The sequence below is a fragment of the Perca flavescens genome, chromosome 10, assembly GCF_004354835.1.
Source record: "Perca flavescens isolate YP-PL-M2 chromosome 10, PFLA_1.0, whole genome shotgun sequence".
Classification (NCBI taxonomy): domain Eukaryota; kingdom Metazoa; phylum Chordata; class Actinopteri; order Perciformes; family Percidae; genus Perca; species Perca flavescens.
In genome coordinates this window covers 18,263,320-18,284,204 of record NC_041340.1, presented here as the reverse complement: position 1 = coordinate 18,284,204, position 20,885 = coordinate 18,263,320, and the positions used below count along the sequence as shown (strand labels likewise).

The following is a 20,885-nucleotide window of genomic DNA, read 5'->3' as shown; positions in this document are numbered from 1 at the left end:
GCCGCACCAGCTGTCCCACGGGGAAAAGTGTGTGTGTGTGTGTGTGTGTGTGTGTGTGTGTGTGTGTGTGTGTGTGTGTGTGTGTGTGTGTGTGTGTGTGTGTGTGTGTGTGTGAAAGAGGGAGGGAAAGAAGGACACTTTCACATTATCCTCTGGCTCATATGAGTATAGAAAGAGGAGGTCCAGTTTGTCTCATAAACCAATGAAACAAAGAGGACAGGGACAGTGAGGTTTAACCATCAAATATGCGGTGAAGCAGATGAACACAGACCACACCAAGTGAGTGAAAGACAGGACCAGTGTGATTTCTGTCATTAAAATCAGGGGTGAGCTACAGTTTTATCAATTCACTTCCCTGAAGGCATCTGTTGAGGTTGGACAGGAGTTGCACTTTTCTCTCAGACTCAGGACCCGGACAGAGGACCCGGCCCGTTGTCTGTTGCTCTCTGACTTGCACTAACAAGCAGCCATGGGCTCCTTGATGTTGGGCTGCGTCACTGATTTCTTCACCTACGAGACTACCAAGTCTGTGGTGGTCAAGAGCTGGTCTGTGGGCATCATCAACCGGCTCGTACAGCTGCTCATCATCATATATTTTGTCGGGTCAGTGATGTTTTTTTTTTTTTTTTTTTTTTTTTGCATGTTTAGTGGGTCCTTGGTTGTTTTTTTATCCGTTCTTCCCAGGCTTTGTGGAATTAGAAGCTCTGAGATTTCTCATGTTTAAGGTTGGGTTCACCCAAATTACAAAAATACTTTTTTTTAACTTGCCATGCAGACAGTTTAGATTTTATTTGGCTATGGTTTGAGATATCCTCTAACAGTTTTCCCTATCCTCTAACAGTTTTCCCTGTGTTAAGTAAGAGTAGCAATACAACAATGTAAAACATACTCCATTACAAGCAAAAGTCCTGCTTTCAAATTAATACTTAAGTAAAAGAAAGGAAGTATTATTGGCAAAATGTTATTAAAGTATCAAAAGTAAAAGTACTTTTTGTGCAGCAGAATGGCCCCTGTCAATTATTATACATGAAATCATTTGAGGATTATTGCTGATGAAGGAACCTGTAAGCAGCATTTTACTGTTGCATCTGGTCAAGAGTGAGATCATTTTAACTAATTTATATACATTAGTTATTTAAGAGTAACAAGTAACTGTAGTGGAGTAGAAAGTATAACACTTCCCTCTAAAAGTTAGTGGTGTAAAAGTATAAAGTAGCATAAAAGTACAGTACAAGTAGCCTACCTCAAAATTGTGCAGGCAAGTAAAGAACCTGAGTAAATGTACTAAGTTACTTATGTGCTGCACAGAATATGTGATAAAAGAATATTATCTTTAGTTTAGAGACAGCCAAAACTAAACTGGGGATGTATACAAGAATGTATGTATATAGAAGTATACATCTTAGACCAGTAGACCACAGGGATCCCCCAAATTTATAATTTTTAAATTATGTTTTAGCACGTGTTGGCATTGCAAATAATGAATACTTTTATTTTGTACTGTTTTTATTATATTTATTTCTTGCCACACTTGGTACTTCTTATGTGCTATCATTACCTTCAATAGTTAAGTATGCAATTTAAAAAAGTTTTTTTAACAACACATGCTGTTCTCAAGATTTGTGTGCGTGCGTGCGTGCGTGCGTGCGTGCGTGCGTGCGTGTGTGTGTGTTGATTTAAAACTCAGATAAGATAAACTACTCAAATATCAAAAAGGAGTACACAATATGGAGGATATACGTTGCACTTCAAGATTTAACATCTGAGCACTTCTATAAAGAGAGGGTGGATCAGAGAAGACAGCTGTTGGCAATCGGAACAGAGAAAAAATTAAGTTTATGTGCAATGTAGTTTGTCCAGAAAATAAATGCTGCAGCTCCTAAAGACCAACATCTGAGGCTATGGTTCCTGATTATCATTAGGTGAAACCTAGGTCTGGTCTGTTTAACAAAGTAACATTATTTACACAATAACACTTTGGATGGGTAATACAGGGCAATCAATTGCTGAAAATAGCATGATTACATTGTTGAATTGATTGAATTAAAGCAGCCCTCAATTATTTGTCTCAGACGTAACTTAACCATGTTATGTGATATGGTTAATAAAATTAGCATATAGTGCATTTTTAGACTAGAGGTTAAATCAAAACATTTTTTTTATTAAAACAAATTTTAAGACTGAATTTGACAACTTATTGTATGCAGAAACAAGACTCTTCATGCTCTCCACTTCTTTAACTGAACTCTTGACCTTCTGTTAAATCGTTTGTGTCCTGCAGCTGGGTCTTTATCCACGAGAAAGCTTATCAGGTGACCGACACCGGCATCGAGTCCTCTGTGATGACCAAAGTAAAAGGCTTCGGTTACCATAACGACCGTGTGATGGATGTGGCTGACTATGTGTTCCCCCAACAGGTGTGTAACTCTGATAACATGTGGTTAAGGCCCACACAAACATAAGCATGACCTTGGACAAAATAACTATCTTCAACTTTGTCTGAGGTTCCCTATCGGATGGACTACAAAAAAAGAGTAGTTTGAGTTGATTAGTGGCAATTGTTGATCCAGAAACTTTGGTTATGTATTTTTTTTATCTGTTTTATTGTATTGTATTCAGTTTATAAGCTGATACATTTTTTATGTGTGGCACATTTTGACCATTGTTTGCATTACATAAAAATACAGTATCTGCTGTGTTTCAGGGTGCAGATATCTTCTGCATCATGACCAAACTCATTGTCACAGAAAATCAGTTTCAAGGAAAATGTGAAGAGGTGAGGACACATTCAAATCATTGCTTACCAATCAGTTCCAGTGCATTGTAACACTTTCTTTTTCTCTTTCGTGACCAAATGTGGCTTTTGCAGTCAGAGCCCTGCATGATGATGTAACGCTTGCAGACTCAAGAACATCTTTTAAATCACTTCTAAAAACCTATTTTTAAAGCATTTTACAAATGTTCAAATGTTACAATCTTTTATTTTTCCACTTAATGTCTTAACTGTTATACTTGTTTATTTGATTCTTCTATATTTATTGCATTGTATGTCATTTGTGTACCTGATTTTAGATGAACTCCAATCATAACTCCAGAGCTCTCAGGGCAATCATAGAAAAGAGTCCTTAGAAAGTCAAATTCAAGGAACATGGTCACATATCTTCTAACTTGCCTCATTATTACAATAGGTTCTATTAAAATGTTTAGTAATAATTTTGTCCAAAAAAGCTGAAGGGTTAAGTGTATGTATGATGTAATTTTAAGTGTCGGTGTGTTTTTGTGTTTCAGTTGGGGGAAAAGTTTAGTTGTACCACGGATAAAGACTGCCACAAGCATTTTGGCAACATCCTTGCCAATGGTGAGTCTAACTTCGTAAAGAGAAACTTTAGCTAAGCTCACACTACACAACTTTCAAAGACTTTCTCAGATTGCCGTACTGTTTAGACTACATAACTTGCTGTCTTGTAATCGAGAATCTTGAAGTCATGGTTTTCACACTACACGACTGACCCATGACACAGGAAATGACCTAAAACAATCATGGAGACAGGATTAGGATTTTTTTGTTCCAAAAATTAATGTCCAATAGAAACAAGCTTTCCAAGTTGCTGGTGCACTTATATGCAGTGATTTAAAAAAAAGATGGATTAGGGGTTGTTGTCATTGGCACGCATGTTCACAAAATAGCCTGTTTCCACACGTCACGTTCAATATCATGCTCCTCCCAACTCACAAAAAGAATGCAGAGGCTGAGTGCTCAATCAGTTAAACTAGTTAAAAATGTATATATATAATAAATCCCAGAATACCCTTAGAACTTTTCATAATTTTGATCAGGCTGAAAATTGTTGTAATTTCTTAAATCCTATTCATGGTGGCTTAAAAATAAGGGTCAGGTCTATACAGTACATAACATACTTCACCTAAATGTCTGTAAAGTAAAATTAAAAGTAATGTACTAAAGTAATGTCTGCCACTGTATTAAACCATATCAAAGTGACTCCCTTTAACTGACATTCCTCTTCTGTCTTACAAACCAGGGGTAATAACAGGTGTTTGCATTCAACCCTCCAACAACACCAATAATGGTCAGTGTGAGATTGAGGGATGGTGTCCAGCTGAGAATGATGACCAGGCTAAGATGTAAGATTTACACACACACACACACACACACACACACACACACACACACACACACACACACACACACACACACACACACAGAGATCTTGTCATCCTAACCCCTCCTTCTCTGTCAACATCCTGCCCAGCCGCCCGATGATAGATGTTAACAACTTCACCATCTTCATCAAAAACAGTATTCGCTTTCCACTCTTCAATGTCACCAGGTAGGTCACACACAAGCCTGCATACACACACATTCTCCAATTTAAGCAGCTGAAAAAAAAGTGTGGAAAATACATAATAACACATGCTCCTTAAAGAACTACAAAAAAAGTTGTTTTCTAATCATTGAAATGAAATCATTTTATCTCAGAGGGAACTTTCCCACCACAATGACGGCCACAGAGATCAGGAGCTGTACCTACCACCCGGAGACGCACCCCTTCTGCCCCATCTTTCGTGTGGGGGACGTGCTGAACTATACTGGGCAGGACGTGAATGCCCTGGCATCCCAGGTCTTATTCGCCCGCTATTCCCTCTCCTTCTCAAAAATGTCTTAACTCTTTATCCTCAAGGCTAAAATGTTGCAACTGCACAGGAAATAAATTAAATAAAGTGTCATAAGACTTTGCCCTGCGGATTCATGCTGTTGGTCGTCAAGTCCTCTTGACAGTGCTGACCTTGGAGGGGACAGTGATCTGGAGAGTCCAAAATAGGGGACGCAATTGTAGCTTATTAGTTGTGTGTTGCACCATTCACTTTTGTTTAACCTCCTCTGTTGGCATAGAAACTGCTCTACAAAAGAGGAAGACATGAATTTATGAGACAGGAGTCGATTGGACATGGTTATGTCTTTTGAATAAACAGTGTGAACCTATAGTCCTGTTAGCGAATGAGCTATGCTAAAAAGCTAACATGTTTGCTAACTTGGTAAACTTGTTAGCTTGGATAGCTTAACTTTACCATTTCAATAACTTTTTTATTAGGGCTGTCAAACGATAATTTTTTTTTAAATTGCGATTAATCGCTGAATTTCTATAGTTAATCGCGATTAATCGCATGTTTTATCACATGATAAAAATTCTATTATTTTGCATTTCAGAACTGTTTTTAAGTACATATTAACAATGGAAGGCAATTCTTACCAGTGTATCTTGATTGAACTTGATTATGAACTTGATTTTATGATTTGTATTTGTTTATTATTTATTTATCTACTGTAAACAAAAGAAAAATGTGTGAATCTAGTCACACATTTGAATCTAGAGTAGAGCTTGGATTGGGCCCAAAAAATCAAGCCTGACCCTGCCCGTGCACGTTGTGTCCGAGCCTGGCCCGACACATTAACTGTAATTATGAGCCCGAGCCCGATTTAAACCCAACATTTTTTTAATACGTGGGCCGTTATAACTGACGTTGTCAACTACAATTCAGAGTTGTTTGAACTACATAAATCCTTTTAGAATTACCTTAATGAATAATTCAACAAGGATGAAGCATGTAGCCTAAACTGCGCTGTTTGTTTATTCAGAATGGAATCGCAAATGGATCCGAATGAAGAAACGTAGCCCTCAGGGGTAGCCTATGCTTGGAGAAGTAGGGTACAACCGGGACGATTGAAACGGAGGACGAATGAAACATTGCAGTTATCCCGAAAACCATACACGTTGCAAATGTCAAATTTCGTCAGCACGTACAGCACACAAGATCTACCAGACCCAGGAAAGTTGGCGTCATGACGTCATGCTGCTACAAAGTTAGACCCGCGAACCCAATTTGAGTGCGGTATGTAAAACGTTTGATGCGGTAATTTTTTTTAATGACAGGTTGTATTTATTGTTTTATATACTGTTGTCATGGTCATACAACAGATGAATTAGTGTTTTAAAATGTCCTACAGTGTGGAATATCAGAGTTTTTTAGTTTAGGAGCAAAATAGATTTAAATGTCAATTGTTGCTGTCGGGACGAATGAAATAGCAGTTTTCATTTTTTTTTTACATCCTCAAGCTCCATGTTACACACAGCACAGCAGGCCCGGTGTGATGTGTGCGAGAGGAGGAGACTCCGCGCATGACACCTGTTGCATTTTTTAGCCTACCTGTAGTCTAATTTGTGTAACTTTTTGGACACATTTGTTGCCCTAAATATATCCTATATAGATAATATTTCTGATTATGGCATAGCTTTCTCCCTACCCAATTAGGCTAATAAAGTAATGATAAAAAAAAAATTAAAAAAAATGTAAGGACCTGGCCCGAGGATAGTGGCGGAAAATAACCAGCTCGGGTCGGGCTCGGGCAGAGAATCTAAACTCTAATCTAGAGTCAATATAGTGTGCAGTAATTCCTAAATAATTCTGATGACTTACTGACGTCCAGTGATCACCTTGCATCACTTTTCAGCAGTTCCAGTTTGGCTGCTTTCTCCGTGTCGTACAGGCTGTGTACATGCGTACGTGAAACTACTGTCCCCCTCGACGGCAATGTATACGACGGGTCAGAACATGCCAACCGTAGTCTTAGACCCGAGTCTTCTACGATGCTGACTGGTCTGCAGTTAGTTGCCACCCATTTCACAAGAGCTGTAGTAATTTTTTGGGATTTGGTTTCATCCACAACTCGGCAACTAGCACTCTCCAAAATAGTGCTTTGCTTGAGCCCGCTAGCATCAACCTGATTCACGTTAACTGTACTATGCTTAGCTTGTAGGTGGTAGCTCAAGCTTAACGTGCTTCGGTGCTATTTTAATGCGGCTTTACGCAATGTGCATATGGCTTTCGACCCGTCGGGGAGTTTTGGAAAATAAAAAGCGCCATTCAGAATTGTCTTGCTGCTGTCTCTCCATAATGCCTGCAGCCTGCTAGCCTCGTGAGACCGTCCTGATCTTGCGAGCTCCAGTTTTCCACTCGCAGATCAGTCTGGCATCTTGAGGGAGAGAAAATTTGGAGCCGTTAGCCAAACGACCGGTCCAATCAGCGTTGGTTTTGAGGTGGGTTAGGTGGTGATAGACAGATGGTTTATCCAATCAGCTAACCAGTATTTTCAGACAGCGGTAGCCCTAATTCTGTTAGCCGCTCGCTAATGCTTTTTTTCTCTTGGATGCTTCTTTTGGAATATGGTCCGTGAACCTGAAATGGTGCCTTTTATTCCTAAATTCTCGTTACACAAACGGCAAATATCCTTTACCGACATGTTGCTTGCATGCTGAGCTAACGAGCTATGCTTTGCCTGCAGCAGCAGGGGCGGGCTTGTGGTTGTATTTTCATACGCTTCGTGAATCTGATTGGTTGATTTGGCCCGTCTATCACCAACATAGGTGATAGACAGATGGTTCATCCAATCAGCTAACCAGTATTTCCGCCCCTTCCCAAAAGTTCTCCAACGGAAAGTTCCCAGATGGATATGCCGAGCAAATGCGAAGCAATCCATCTGGCGGAGTCAGGTTATCAGCCTGCAGCAGCAGGATGTGTTACGAGGAAGTATGACAAAGTGCTCAACAACGACAGCCGTTTACAAGCTGGAGGTTGAGCAAATAAGAAGCAGGCTAAATTCTCAACCCTAGAGGTTTCTCCCTTATTTACCACTGCTTTCTCAAGGTGCGTCTGTTTTCCTTATCCTTCTCTTTCAGGGTGGAGAAATAGGAATTAACATTGAGTGGAAGTGTAACCTGGACCTGGACATTGACTATTGTGTACCCAAGTACTCATTTACACGACTGGATGCACCATTTGCCAAGAATGCCATCTCCAAAGGCTACAACTTCAGGTCGTGAGGCTGATTTTTACTCAGGATGTCTACTCAATCTTTTTGTTTCTTTCATTCTTTAGTTACATGTTGTCTTCTTTTTGAATGCAGATTTGCCAGATATTTCAAGACAGAGAATGGGACAGATTTTCGGACACTTCACAAAGTATTTGCAATCCGCTTTGATGTTATGGTCACAGGCAATGTGAGTTGTGTGAAATTGTGGCAACCTGAAAATTTGTGTAAATATAAAATGTTTACAAAACACATTTTTAAACCTAATTTTTAAGAGATTGCATTTGACATTTATTGCAAAACTGTTGTCACTTAAAAACATGTTAGTTATATAATACTATACATTGTTTAAAACTGTTTTAAAAAGCAAACTGGAAGGGCAGTTGGAGAGTGCAGATCTCTGCCAAGGCATGCCATATCATACCATGTTAATGCAGTGTGAATTTTCCCAGTTGGGTACTATTTTTTTCTGATTATTCCGACACCACATCAGTGCCACTCCACAATTCAATGAGTTCTTCCTTGGCCCATGCAACACCCTTCCACCAAGTTTCATGAAAATCAGGCCAGTTTTTCTGTAATCCTGCTGACAGAAAAACAATCCAACAAACAGACTAACCAAGCCGAAAACATAACCTCCTTGGCGGAGCTAATAAATATAAGTATATTTAAAGGAACACGCCGACTTATTGGGAATTTAGCTTATTCACTGTAACCCCCAGAGTAAGACAAGTCGATACATACCCTTCTCATCTCCGTGCGTGCTGTAACGCTGCCTGACGGTTCCAGCATTAGCTTAGCCTAGCACAGATCCTGCAGGTAACTGGTTCCAACTAGCCTACTGCTCCGAATTGTGACAAAAGTGACAAAATAACGCCAACATGTTCCTATTTACATGTTGTGATTTGTATAGTCACAGTGTGTACACTGTAAACAAACCGGGAACTATATTCTCAGGCGGAAGAATATAGTACTTGGGCGGAGTGATATGCTCGCAGCAAGCCTGTCTGAGAATATAGTCCCCGGTTTGTTTACTGTTAGAAGATGGCTGTGTCTCATGTTACGTTGTTTTTTGTACACGCTGTGACTCTATAAATCACAACATGTAAATAGGAACATGTTGGCGTTATTTTGTCACTTATTCAGAGCAGTAGGATTGCTGGAACCATTCACCTGCATGATCTGTGCTGGCCTGATGCTGCTGGAGCCGTGAGACAGCATTACAGCACGCACGGAGATGAGAAGGGTATGTATCGACTTGTCTAACTCTGGGGGTTACGGTGAATAAGCTAAATTCCCAATAAGTCGGCATGTTCCTTTAAATGCCTGGGACTGTTTATACATTAGGTCACCTAAACTGACCCAATCTCTTCCAGGCAGGAAAGTTTAACACAATCCCAACACTGATCAACCTGGTAGCTGCCTTTACCTCTGTTGGACTGGTAAGGATTTGTGATCAGGTTAAAGATAATAAACATTTATTTTTCTTGTTTGCTGTCAGCTTTGATTATACTTTATTTTATCTGTGTCGGCAGGGTACAGTTCTCTGTGACATTATCCTACTGAACTTCTTGAAAGGGGCCGAACAATACAAAGCCAAGAAGTTTGAAGAGGTAATGCATGTTTTGATTATGCATTTTGACTACCAATACACACAGACGCTAATGGCAGAGTGACCTTCACCAAAGAGTCCAGGTAAGCTTTCCTGTAAGATCTTCCTCACAGATTTCCCTCGTTGTTTTGTCCATCCAGGTATCAGAGGCTCAGATAGAAGCATCCCTTGCTCAGAGCCCAGGCAGCCAGCTGTCACTCAAACCTTGTATCAAGAGCTCCTATGATTCTGGAGCCATTTCCCTCGCTACCTCTGACTAACCTATCTGACTGACAACAACAACAACAATCTGAAGAAATGGACTTTCCTCTCTATTTCTTTTCCCTTATTGCCTTATTGACTTATTGCAAGAGATTCATTGTCTTTTCCGGTTGTCAGGATCTTGCAGTCAGTTTTAGTTTATGGAATTTGTTATAAAGAAGGACAACATGGTTGCCATATTTGCAATTTTGCAACAATTAGTGGAGTCCCAGGAAAAGAACTATGTCCTTGTAGCAATAAATGTATTAATAAAAGAAAACTGCAGAGAATATACATAACATTTTGGAGAATGTCTCTTTCTTGTCATGTTCACACATTCACCAACTGCCCTTCTTCCCTGTCCTGCACAAATAAAAGCACTAAAGAGTTTCCTAATGGCGTAAGGACATGGTTAATAATATTGATGTGTGTTTGTGTGTGTGTGTGTGTGTGATACTGTAAGAGGGGGCTGAAGTGGGAGGTTGAGGTTTACAAATGGGCCATTTTAGACCACTGCTGCACGATGACGCACAGTAGATGTCTCTGTACAGACTAATGGAGTAATGTAATTAATCTTTTTCCAATCCAAAATGGCATTATGATTTTCTTTTTATCTGTCCATTTCTCTGGTTTACTCACACATTATCATCTCAGACATTTAAATAATTCTCTGTATTTCCTGCTCTCTCTGTCATACACATACTCCCCGTGTGTGACCAGGGCACTAATCGATCAGCTAAAGAGCCTCCTAATGGCTCTGACATTGATTTAAGAGAGAAGATAGCTGTGAATGGAGGCTGCTGAGGAATTGACAGCAGTTAGTTTGATTTACTAATGATATTAATATAATGCATGTAATGGAAATGACAGAATATGATACACAGCGCAATAAAGTACACATCTCTCTGAATGTTGCGTCTGGTCTGAAGCAAAGCTACAGCTTGTCTGTGCACAGAAGGAACAAATTGTTTTCTGACTACTATAACAGCACTTGAAGGCCAAGCAAGACTGGATGTGTGTCCATGCACACAGCTCTGCAATTATTAATCATGTAAATAGATAATGACACTTAGATAATCCCTATTTAGAAGAATTAATAAATGGAATGAGGAAGCTAGAGGAAGAAATTTGTTATCTAGTTTTTTATTTTGAGGGGAAAATGTGGACAAAATGTGTGCTAACTAGGGCTGGGTATCTTTTAAAAATGTATGATAACAGTAACAATACCAGTATCCTTAAAGTGATACCAATAGAGGAATTCATTTGATACTTTCTTTTCTACTTCATACTATATCATGTAAATAAAAGTATTTTGGCACGCTAAACTGTACAACTCCGTCAAACCGCGCTAATAGTATCTTTCTGACTCCAGTGAGCAAATGGCTTTAAAATAGGGCTTTTAACATTTCAAGAGCTGAACGGAGAACAGCCGACAGTCTGCAGCCACTGCTTCAGCTCCAACTCTCATTCCTCCTTTGGGGTTAATTTCCCAGGATGGCTGGACAGGGTGCCATTAGCCAGTCTGCTGCTGGTCAGTGTGAGATTTACAGTAAGTATGAGGAAGAGGAGGAAAACACAACATTTCTGATCAAAGATGCTGGAAGAATGTTTATGCCAGCAACCAAATTGACTAAACAGTTATATGCGCTGATGGCACACTGGCAACGTATAATCCAGTCTGGATACAGACAGAGCGGAGAGCATGGACAAAAAACAAACAGTTGAGGGTCAAACAATGACTGTAGTTATAAAGGCTTGAAATACTCTCAGCACTTGATCAATTATCATTTTGAATGGTGGTGGTGTGGAGAGGGAAGAGGAGCAATAAGACCCAGTGGTGCTTTAAGTGTCCAGAAAAGAACTCAATAAATCATTTTAAGAAAGTCTGGGAGCCTTTATGCTTAATGCAGTTTTACAGTCCCTGTCGGTCCTTCTTCCCTGTGTTCCACCTCTTCAGAGCCAGTATCCAGGCAGGGAGAGCAGGCCGGCGTGTTGGTGCTTCCACCCTCTTTGTCGCTGCCTGCTCATCCTCTTCCTCCTCCTGCTCACACTCCTGCTCTATAACAGAGTCCTCCTCTGCACCTGAATCCTCTGAGTCTGTAGCATCCGGGTCCAGCTCTGGAGGCGTTATGGCCACCACCTCCTCGGAAAAATGAACCCGCCGGTTCACCTCGACTCGCCTCTGATCCAGAGAAGGATGAGTGGATAAAAAGGAAAAAGAAAGATGAACAGAAGGTAAAGACAGAAGTACTTTTGTCATTCTAAAGTGTTACATTTGGTGTGTTATTTCAGGAAAACTCTATTTTATGAATCGGTTATTTTTTATATATTTTGGTACATTTGTACTACAAACAAAACTGTCAAATTTGTCTGCAGGCAAACAGTAAATTCAACAAAAGAAAAATGAATGAATATTTACATGGGTTTAAATTAAGCATTTCTTCAAGGACATTTCTATTTTTCAATTGTATTTAGTACCAAATTACATTGTTCTTTTTTGAGACTCTTCTTGGATATGATTACAAAATTATTCAGAAAGTAATACCAAACTGTAAAGTTTTGCCAATATTTAAAAAGATTAATCTATAAATACATGTCTTGTGCAGACAAATATATCAAAAGTCTATAACTTTATTAGTTTTTCCGAAGAATTTCCTTTTAGCATTGTGCATGAAAAAAGCTATTTTGTTTAAATGATCTCATTTTTGAACAAAATTTAAGTGGGAGGTGCATGACCTCTTCAACTTCATCTAACTGCAGCATATGACATCTCCCAATTCTATATTACTGTACTTCAATAACTGTATACAGTAAATACTCATCTATAGTAGGCCTATGCAGTTAAAATATAAGGAATAACCATACTTTACTGTTTCAAATAAATACATTCCCCATGCAAAGGCAATCAAACTGCAACTTTGTCTCTTTGTTTCCAGAAATTCTAAAAGTAGTTATTTCTTTTCTGATGTGTTTCTGTGGGAGAGTAGTGTGCAGCAAACTCAAAAATAAGATTTTTTTTTTTTAAAACCTCACACAATGACTGACTATTTTGAGGGTACTTTATTCATATCACACGACTTACTGAAACCTGCTTAGCATTAGCATGTTGTATGTATTTTTACATTTTATACCACAAGGAGGCAGTGTGATACCCAATCACTTTTTTAAACTTACCCTTTTTGTCACTGTTCCCATTGAGGACTGTGATTCCTGGGATATGGAATGTTTGAGGACACCCCGGGGTGCAGGAGCAAAAAGAGTAGATGGAGAGAGAGGTGGAGGATTAGAGTTCCGGATGTATAAGGGCATGAGGTTATCATGTTGTGACTCTCCTGTCGCCTCCATCACTTGGTTGCTTGTTAGGCTCAGTGAAGATATGGACCCCTCTGTGAAAGACAAGAGAATTAAGTTTCCAGCTTCTAAAGAACATCATTTCAGTTACCATTGACAACATCTAACCTCTGTCAACTCAAATGCCTGATTAAAAACCCATGATTATGTAGATTATGAAGTTGTTCTGACCTCTGTATGCCTCTTTTCCATGACTTATTTCCTCAGTTTGTAGCATCTCATCTCTCCGCTCAGCTGACTGATACTGTCTCTTCCTGTTGAGGTGGACTCTGCTCTTTAGCGCTAATTTGTCCAGAATATTTTCAGGCTGCTAATAAAAACAGATAACAGGGTGAACAACTCACAAATGAAAGTAAAATTCTTTAGAAATGTGTTTTCACTTTGGTTCCATCTTTTTAGATTTAGTTATTCTTAATCAAATAACTTCTGTTAAAATAGGAAATGATGCAGTATTATTTAGATCTAACCTTTACAAACAAAGGAGGTCTACGGGTATGTCCATGCTCCATTGGTTCTGACTGATTGGCCTCACTGTGAACATCCCGCGCTGCAGCTTGTTTTCCTTCAGAAACGTCCATGCTGACAGCTTGAAAGGCTTCAGGAGATATTTGTGCCATGGTGAAATCTAAATCTGGTGATGGCTCAGTTCCCCTGAAGCTCCACTGGTTGTTCACACCTCCTTGTTGGTTCAAAATCAGATATGATTGACCACTATCGTGAGGATTTTTGAGCTCTGATGGTCTCCGATTGGCTGAGTAGGCTGATTGGTTGGGGTTTATGAACTTGGCCCACTCTTGACCAGTGACGATCTCCTCCAGCAAGCTGAACGAGCCCAGGCCAAATTCAAAGTCACTGCTCGATCTGGAACAAGAGAAACAACTCTGTGAGCACATTACATTATCTCAGCCTTTAAATCAGGAATTAGAATCAAATCAAGGCAATTTTACAGTTTTTTACAATCACTTTGCTACTAATTTCAGAACCTTGACTTCATTTTTCAAAACTCTAGACACAAAACTCAAAACGGTTATCAACATATGTTCAAAACATTGCATTGTGCATTTATATCTTTAAAGAAATCTTGCACTTGCACAATCACTGGTTCAAAAAACTAATTTATGGTGAAATACCATTGAAACATTACTTTAGATCACCCACACACAAGCTACCCATAGTTTCACTGTGTCATCGTTCGTACAATCATTAAATATTGTAGTACAAAATAGGTGATACATGTTTCATTATGGTACTAGATGTAAATACATTCCTGTAAAAGTACTGCAGTAGTAGAGAGAATACTACAGACACAGTGGAATCGTTGAACAAAACCTGAAATGTATTGATGAAAAACAATACAGGACGATCACAACATAGGTTTATTTGAATCAAAGCAAAAATAATTAGCTACAAAATAGAAAAGAAAAGACAGTATTACTGTAAAACATCAAATGCAGTATTCCTCAACTTGCTTGTACTGTAAAAAGCAAAACAAAGGAGTGATTACTGTACTTATACATCTTCATCAACTCTGTCTTGTGGATTTAGCCACAGGTTCTCATCTACATTGCAATTAGCCAAACTTCTTGGAAAAAACCTTCGGGCATGGCGAACAATGTGGTATGAGTATATATATATGTGTGTGTGTGTGTGTATATATATATGTGTGTGTGTGTGTATGATTGAGATATATACCATATATATATATATATATATATATATATATATATATATATATATATATATATATCTCAATCATCAGTAACGAGTTGGCAGAATTGGACAAGGTTGATTGAGATATATACCATATATATATATGAGATATATACCATATATATATATATATATATATATATATATATATATATATATATATATATATATATATCTCAATCATCAGTAACGAGTTGGCAGAATTGGACAAGCAATTCCAAGGGCCTGCATGCATACAGTGCAGTACTGTCAATACTGTAAATAGTCTCAAAGATGGTACATGGGACCATAAAAACAGTGTCTGATAAACAGTAGTACATTACAGTAAAGAAGGATGATGAAATATTACATCCATAGATACTGTAGTCTAATTGGTTCCTGCTCCACACTAACTGGTGACAATGAAGCTCTCTCTGTTTCCATACAACTAGTCATTAAGAGTAATGCAACAGTTACTTATCATTTAGAGTAGTTGTATATATTGATAGTTAGATGATTGTAATGAAATGAATAGACAATTATCTGAAATGTAATGTGTGAATTGCTTTTTGAAATAGTAGTACTTTGATGTTAAGTTGTGTCATATTGAACAGGTGATCTTTGTTAAATGAACCGATTGATCTTTGGTTTATGTGTATTGTATCCAAGCAATAAATAAATACTCACTTAAGCATGTGTATCAATCATCTTGCTTAAATTTTATGCATAACACTTTGCGTACTTTGTGTATTTGGACAAGTATGTTATGTATAGGTTGTTTTATGACCAAACCAAACCACTCCGCTGCAGAGAATAGTCCCAACTACACTGTTCTCATGTTTTTGTAACGTTTGCTAAAAACTAGTGCACAGCTGTTTGAGGGAATAACTGGGCCTTTAAAAAAATTAAATATGTATTTGTTACCTGTTTAAACGAGTATTGTCTGGTGTTTTGAGTCAGTCCCACATACACTGCCCTGCTGCTGTAAATACTCACTAGCGCACCACATGTGTATTAATCCACAGCTGAAAATAGTCCCCAACAAATACACTATTTACTCTTGTTTGAGTAACATTTGTGGAAAAAAAAACTATTGTACCCAGCTGTTTAAGTAAATTACTAAGCCTTTAAAAAATGAAATTATACATGTGTGACTATTTTTTTAAGATGTATGTCTTCATTTAGAGCAAATGGGCTTGGTGCTGAGTACCACATTCAGTATGGTAGGAAAGACAAACCATATTAAAAGAAAAATATCCAGCCTTATCCTTTGTCAAGAATCATCTTTTAAGGGTGATTGAGGATCTTGGTATGTATAAGCATGTATCTGTTTGATGATGTTTTCTTTTTAAGGCATTTATATTGTTCTATACAATTTTTTAAATCTCATGAGACTCATGGAACCCGGAAAGTGAGAGTGGCAGATGACACACACTGTCAGTGACAGGGGTGTGTTTGGCAAGTCAGACCACAAACATGACCCTAAACTATACCAGCTATGGTTGGAAACATCTCAGAAATACCTCACATATTTTACTAGTCTCGCTGTAGGGCTGAGACTATTAAACAAAAAAACCTGACTGTGAGAACTTTAAGCCTGTGTGATGCTGACTTCAGTACTGGTTATAGTGTATTTTTCTTTTTTAGGATAATTTGTTGGTGAATTACCTCATCTTTCCTTCAATATTGGCGTCTTCTGTGTATGTAGGAGGGGCGTTACTGCGATCACTGCTGTAGAGTGAAGGGAGGGTCCTTTCTTCCTCCTTATTTGGTGTGTTGATGAGATGTTCTGCTGTCAATAGCTGTTTTTCAGATGAAATCTGTAAAATTGGAGTTTCATTTTTGAGTTCATACTTTTGAATTTTGACAAAAGAAAATTAAATCAAAATATAAAATGTTTAATATAATACTACTCACTTCAGTCCCTTGCTCACTCTTCTGTTCTACTCTCCCACCTTCTTCTTTTCCCTTTTTGCCAAAACTCCCCGGCCTGTCCTTCCATCTCTCCTTGATTTTCTGAGTCCATCTCCTTGTTTTATTCTCAGATGATCGCTGCTTTCTTCTAGAGCTGCTGCTTGTTGGGACAATCTGCATGTCTTTACTTTGTGCCAAAGCTCCAAAACCTCTATTTTCCATGTGCAACACTTCATTCCCTTGACTTTCTGTGTCAACATTAGTAGGCTTCAAGGACCACTTGCAGACTTGTAGGTCCTGGTCCTGATTCTGTCCCATGCTTGTGACAGCATCTTTATTGCTCAGGATGTGTCTTGTCATTGCAGAACTGCCCAAACTCACCCTCACCCCATCAGTCCTCTCAAAGGAAGTGATATCAGCATCCTTAAGTGATTCAGCAGGAAACAGCTGGCCTCTTCCTGTTAGGTTGATCCCAGGCTGTGTGGCCTGTCCCAACACCCTGTCCTCATTCGTGTCACCATCAATGTTGTCTTTCTGGGAGGGGAAGGAAATGAGACCCCTGTCCACTTCAAAGCCATGACCTGGTTGCTGTATTTTCCCACCTTTGAGGCCAAAGTTTCTGTCCGCAGCAGAGATCCCAAACTCTTTTGAGGGGATACCATTACTACCAAACTCAAAGCCATTTACAGGACTGCTGTTTACTTTCTGGATGTTGGTGGCTCCTCTTTTTCCATCTTGCCACCATGTGGAAGCAGTTGTGGTGGGTACAGGTGTGTGCAGGTACGCCTGGCCCTCTTTTCCTGGCTGGAGCTTCAGTCTCTGCAGCATGGACTGCAGCAAGGCCTGATTGTCTTTTGGATTATGCGACTGAGACATCTAGGAACAGAACTGCTGTGTATTAAATCCAGAAGTCACAGAAAAGCATATCAACAATGAGCGCATGTAAACACAACAATATAGTCTGCTGAACAGGGATGGATTCCACACAGTCTTATGTAATGTGTTGCTTTTAAAAGAGAGTAAAGACCATGACAGAAGAAATTGGCTGTGTGTGAAACACGTCACCCCTTAAGACTCCTGTGATAGTTGTTTCCCTCTGTTTTCATTTTCCAATCTTTTTCCATTATCTTCTTAACAGTTTCTTAACGCAAATATCCAGACAGGTCCATCTCTTTCGGTTTAACTTCCTCAGCTAGGATAGAAATTATTCTTTTTCTCCACTCCTCCATAATCCACAATTGTTTCAGCAGCAGTCCAGTTTGTGTTGATTTTGGCACAAAGCTGAGCCAGACACAAAACTAGTCCTGACTTTTGTCCCCTCGTGTCTTTTCAAAGTCTCTCTCTTTCACCAACGTCCTCAGTTTCAGTACACATATGCTGTTTCAGTCACACCTCAGCCATTTATATCAGTGGTGATGGGAGGAGAGACAAGCACGGCAGCGTTCCTCACACACTAAAGCAAACCAACGAGAAAGACCAGTGAGGTGAGATAATGCATTGACAGTGACTCTCTCTCTCTCTCTCTCTCTCTCTCTCTCTCTCTCTCTCTCTCTCTCTCTCTCTCTCTCTCTCTCTCTCTCTGCCCATCTTTCTATTTGCCCTTCTTTCCCATTTATCTCCCTGGCTCACACATGTGCACACACCCTCTTTCTTACCACCATGACCCTTGAGTTGTAATTACAGTGCATTTTTGTGAGCAGCTGCTATTTATGTGTCTTTAGAGTGAAAGAAATAAGAAAATACCAGCATGAACTTTGGAATAACCCCTTTTACAGGAGCTTTTTTTGTGAACTCAAAATGTAAAAACAGGTCTTTACTGTTGTTATATGAATGTAATAGAATCCCTGGAGAGTAACATTTTTTTTTGTGTGTTTATAAAGTAGTGGTGAATGAATGCTCTGTTAAAAGTAAAGGTCCTGCATTCAGATCTGTACATAAGTAAAAGTATAAAATAGTTTTAAGCAAAACTAAACTTTTAAGTAAAAAGAAGTACTCATGCAGAATGGCCCTTTTCAGATTGTTATTTATTAAATATGAAAATAATATTAATGGATTATCATTACGGATTATGAATTCATGTGAAAACAGTATTTTAATATTGCTGGTTGAACTAATTTAATGTATAAAAATGCATCATATTTTTACATATGTGTATTAAAATGTTAATCTGCAAAGTAACCTGTAACTACGGCTGTCATACAAAAGTCAAGTACATTACCTCACAATTACACTACAGTAGGCTACTGAGTAGATGCACATAGTTACTTTCCAACAATAAATAGTAATTTCATTAATAATAACTAATGTATTGTATTTGCCCTCCACAATAATCCTATATCAAATATTTATAAATAGGTTATTGATGCAGCCGTTAAAATGTCAATTTAGCAGCACAGTGCGCATGCGTTTGGCCAAGGAACGCCCCTTTGAGTTTCTGCCTCTCTGATTGGTCAACCGGAAGAAAGCGGGTAATGGCGGCGTAAACAAGGCACAGGTCGGTGCCAATGGTCGGTGCACCGCTGTTCAAATTAACACCTAAAAATAAAGCTATATCTAAACGGAATATGTTTTCGGAACTAGGAGGATTTCTGCTGGGTGTGCAAACGAGTAAAACCCCACTGGTTTACGTCTTGGTGGTGTTTATCCGCTAGTTTCGGCTAACTTTTAGCCTAGTTTGCTAACTTAACGGAAAAGTAGTAACGTCAACTTTAAGTTATCTAACGTTAAATTGTAGAAATGGACTGCGTCGTGACGGGAGGAAACGTAAAAGGTAGCAACCATCCTGCTTTTTCAAACCTATATTTTGCTAGCTAGAACAACAGCAACGCTATACGACAATAATGAGCTGTTAATTGTAATTATTATGTTGTGTATGTGTGCATGTACCGTGCAGTACTGGCCAAAGCCATCCATTCTCTGTCCAGGATCGGTGATGAGCTCTATGTGGAGCCTCAGGAAGATGGGGTGAGCTGCTCTGATACTGTCATATACACCAACACTTCCTCCTGTCATGCATATAACAGTTAGCCTCGTTGCTTCCTGTTGGTGCACACTGCGTCGATGAATGGTGCTGATTTCGGTTTTTTTCTCTCTCGTAGCTGGCCCTGCGGTCTGTGAACTCCTCTCGGTCGGCATATGCTTGTTTCCTGTTCGCACCACTCTTCTTCAGCAGGTGCAGACTGTGTGCGTGTGTCCAAATGGCACTGTGATGTGTATTAGAGAGATAGTGAGTCACTGAAGATCACATTACTTTGTGCCATTTAAACCAAATTCCCCTCCCATTTCTTGTGCAGGTACACCGTCCACAGTGGGCACACCTTCCGCTGCAAGATGGCAATAAAGGTGTGGTGAGAGAAAGAGATGAGCTATGGTTCTTCAATTAATTGCTTTATACATTTTATGTGTCATTCAATACATTTACATCAACTGTAATCCTCTATGTAAGTGATTCCCAACTTTCTGTTGTATGACACACACCCAACGACCTGTCCGATGAGCTCAAGTACTCCTTGTCAACGCCACCTGTCCTTTGGTATTACTACAACATTTTTTCATACAAGACACAATGATCCTGGAGCCGTTTTTGGTTTTAAATTTTTTTGTCAGTAGGTTCATAGTACCATTTTGAGAGATATGTGCTCACTACAGTAGTTTTCACAAACTCTCATTCACAGTAGATGATGTTCAGGTGTGAGGCATGTCCTGTGTAGCTGGTAGTTTATTTGTTATAGACCTTTTTCACAGCAGACATGTTGACATGTCATAGTAGGAAAAGCACAGGTGTATTCAAAACCATCGTTGATGGCTGCATTCCACTTAGGAGCGGCCCTGGTATTGTGCATGCTGACTCACTGAAATAGCTTACTGAGACACTTGATGGAACTGAGCCATCGTTAAGGTTGTCAATTTCAGCTGTGCTTTTCCTACTATGAGTCAAGTCAAAATGTCTGCTGTGAAAAGGTCCATTGTGACAATAAATTTACTAAAGCTCAGCATCACTTCAACGCCATCCTAGTTGTGTGTGTGGATATATATTTCTTACCAAAACATCATTTCGTAGCTGAGCTACTCCACAGTCTTTCGATGTACCCCACCAGTACCCATGGTTGTGCATCGCTGATTCTATTTACATGATTCAGAGCAGAATCTAAAATAAATGAAACAGAAAAGTTTCCTTTCTGTACTCAACTTCAG

The 20,885-nt window shown here is 39.1% G+C and overlaps 3 protein-coding genes across 6 annotated transcripts in view; 2 read left to right on the top strand and 1 right to left on the bottom strand.

Moving 5' to 3' along the window:
• The first annotated feature begins 469 nt into the window (after window positions 1-469).
• Window positions 470-9,910, top strand: p2rx3a (purinergic receptor P2X, ligand-gated ion channel, 3a). The gene is made up of 12 exons (XM_028589995.1): window positions 470-603; window positions 2,282-2,417; window positions 2,705-2,776; window positions 3,289-3,358; window positions 4,041-4,143; window positions 4,272-4,349; window positions 4,499-4,640; window positions 7,755-7,891; window positions 7,982-8,075; window positions 9,262-9,327; window positions 9,421-9,498; window positions 9,638-9,910. The coding sequence occupies exons 1-12, from the start codon at window positions 470-472 to the stop codon at window positions 9,755-9,757; spliced, it is 1,230 nt and encodes a 409-aa protein (XP_028445796.1). The 3' UTR covers window positions 9,758-9,910.
• Window positions 9,911-10,870: 960 nt separating this feature from the next.
• zgc:113229 (uncharacterized) lies at window positions 10,871-19,921 on the bottom strand. 2 transcript variants are annotated; one of them, XM_028588587.1, is made up of 7 exons: window positions 19,578-19,921; window positions 16,695-18,144; window positions 16,446-16,597; window positions 13,556-13,949; window positions 13,260-13,395; window positions 12,912-13,123; window positions 10,871-11,919 (listed from the first exon to the last, which is right to left on the bottom strand). In XM_028588587.1, exons 2-7 carry the CDS (start codon window positions 17,565-17,567, stop codon window positions 11,650-11,652), a joined length of 2,037 nt encoding a protein of 678 aa, XP_028444388.1. In that variant the 5' UTR covers window positions 17,568-18,144; window positions 19,578-19,921; the 3' UTR covers window positions 10,871-11,649. The 2 variants fall into 2 exon arrangements, with proteins under 2 accessions (XP_028444388.1, XP_028444389.1); XM_028588588.1 differs by lacking the exon at window positions 19,578-19,921 and having other exon boundaries at window positions 16,695-17,582; window positions 17,719-17,743.
• rad9a (RAD9 checkpoint clamp component A) overlaps window positions 19,138-20,885 on the top strand; it is a 6,945-nt gene continuing 5,197 nt past the window's right edge. For 2 of the 3 annotated variants that reach the window (XM_028588591.1, XM_028588590.1), the window contains exons 1-4: window positions 19,138-19,461; window positions 19,585-19,655; window positions 19,790-19,863; window positions 19,985-20,033. In XM_028588591.1, coding sequence (XP_028444392.1) covers window positions 19,428-19,461; window positions 19,585-19,655; window positions 19,790-19,863; window positions 19,985-20,033 — 228 coding nt within the window. In that variant the 5' untranslated portion in view covers window positions 19,138-19,427. The remainder of the gene's footprint in view (window positions 19,462-19,584; window positions 19,656-19,789; window positions 19,864-19,984; window positions 20,034-20,885) is intronic. The other variant, XM_028588592.1, reaches the window with a different exon arrangement.

Excerpts from the sequence above, each read along its gene's own strand:
- p2rx3a (XM_028589995.1), top strand. The coding sequence starts at position 470 with ATGGGCTCCTTGATGTTGGGCTGCGTCACTGATTTCTTCACCTACGAG. Across the intron at positions 4,350-4,498 it reads CCACTCTTCAATGTCACCAG|AGGGAACTTTCCCACCACAA; the intron begins GTAGGTCACACA and ends ATTTTATCTCAG. Across the intron at positions 9,328-9,420 it reads CCTTTACCTCTGTTGGACTG|GGTACAGTTCTCTGTGACAT; the intron begins GTAAGGATTTGT and ends CTGTGTCGGCAG.
- zgc:113229 (XM_028588587.1), bottom strand. The coding sequence starts at position 17,567 with ATGTCTCAGTCGCATAATCCAAAAGACAATCAGGCCTTGCTGCAGTCC. Across the intron at positions 16,598-16,694 it reads AGAGTGAGCAAGGGACTGAA|ATTTCATCTGAAAAACAGCT; the intron begins GTGAGTAGTATT and ends CCAATTTTACAG. Across the intron at positions 13,950-16,445 it reads AATATTGAAGGAAAGATGAG|ATCGAGCAGTGACTTTGAAT; the intron begins GTAATTCACCAA and ends CTCTTGTTCCAG.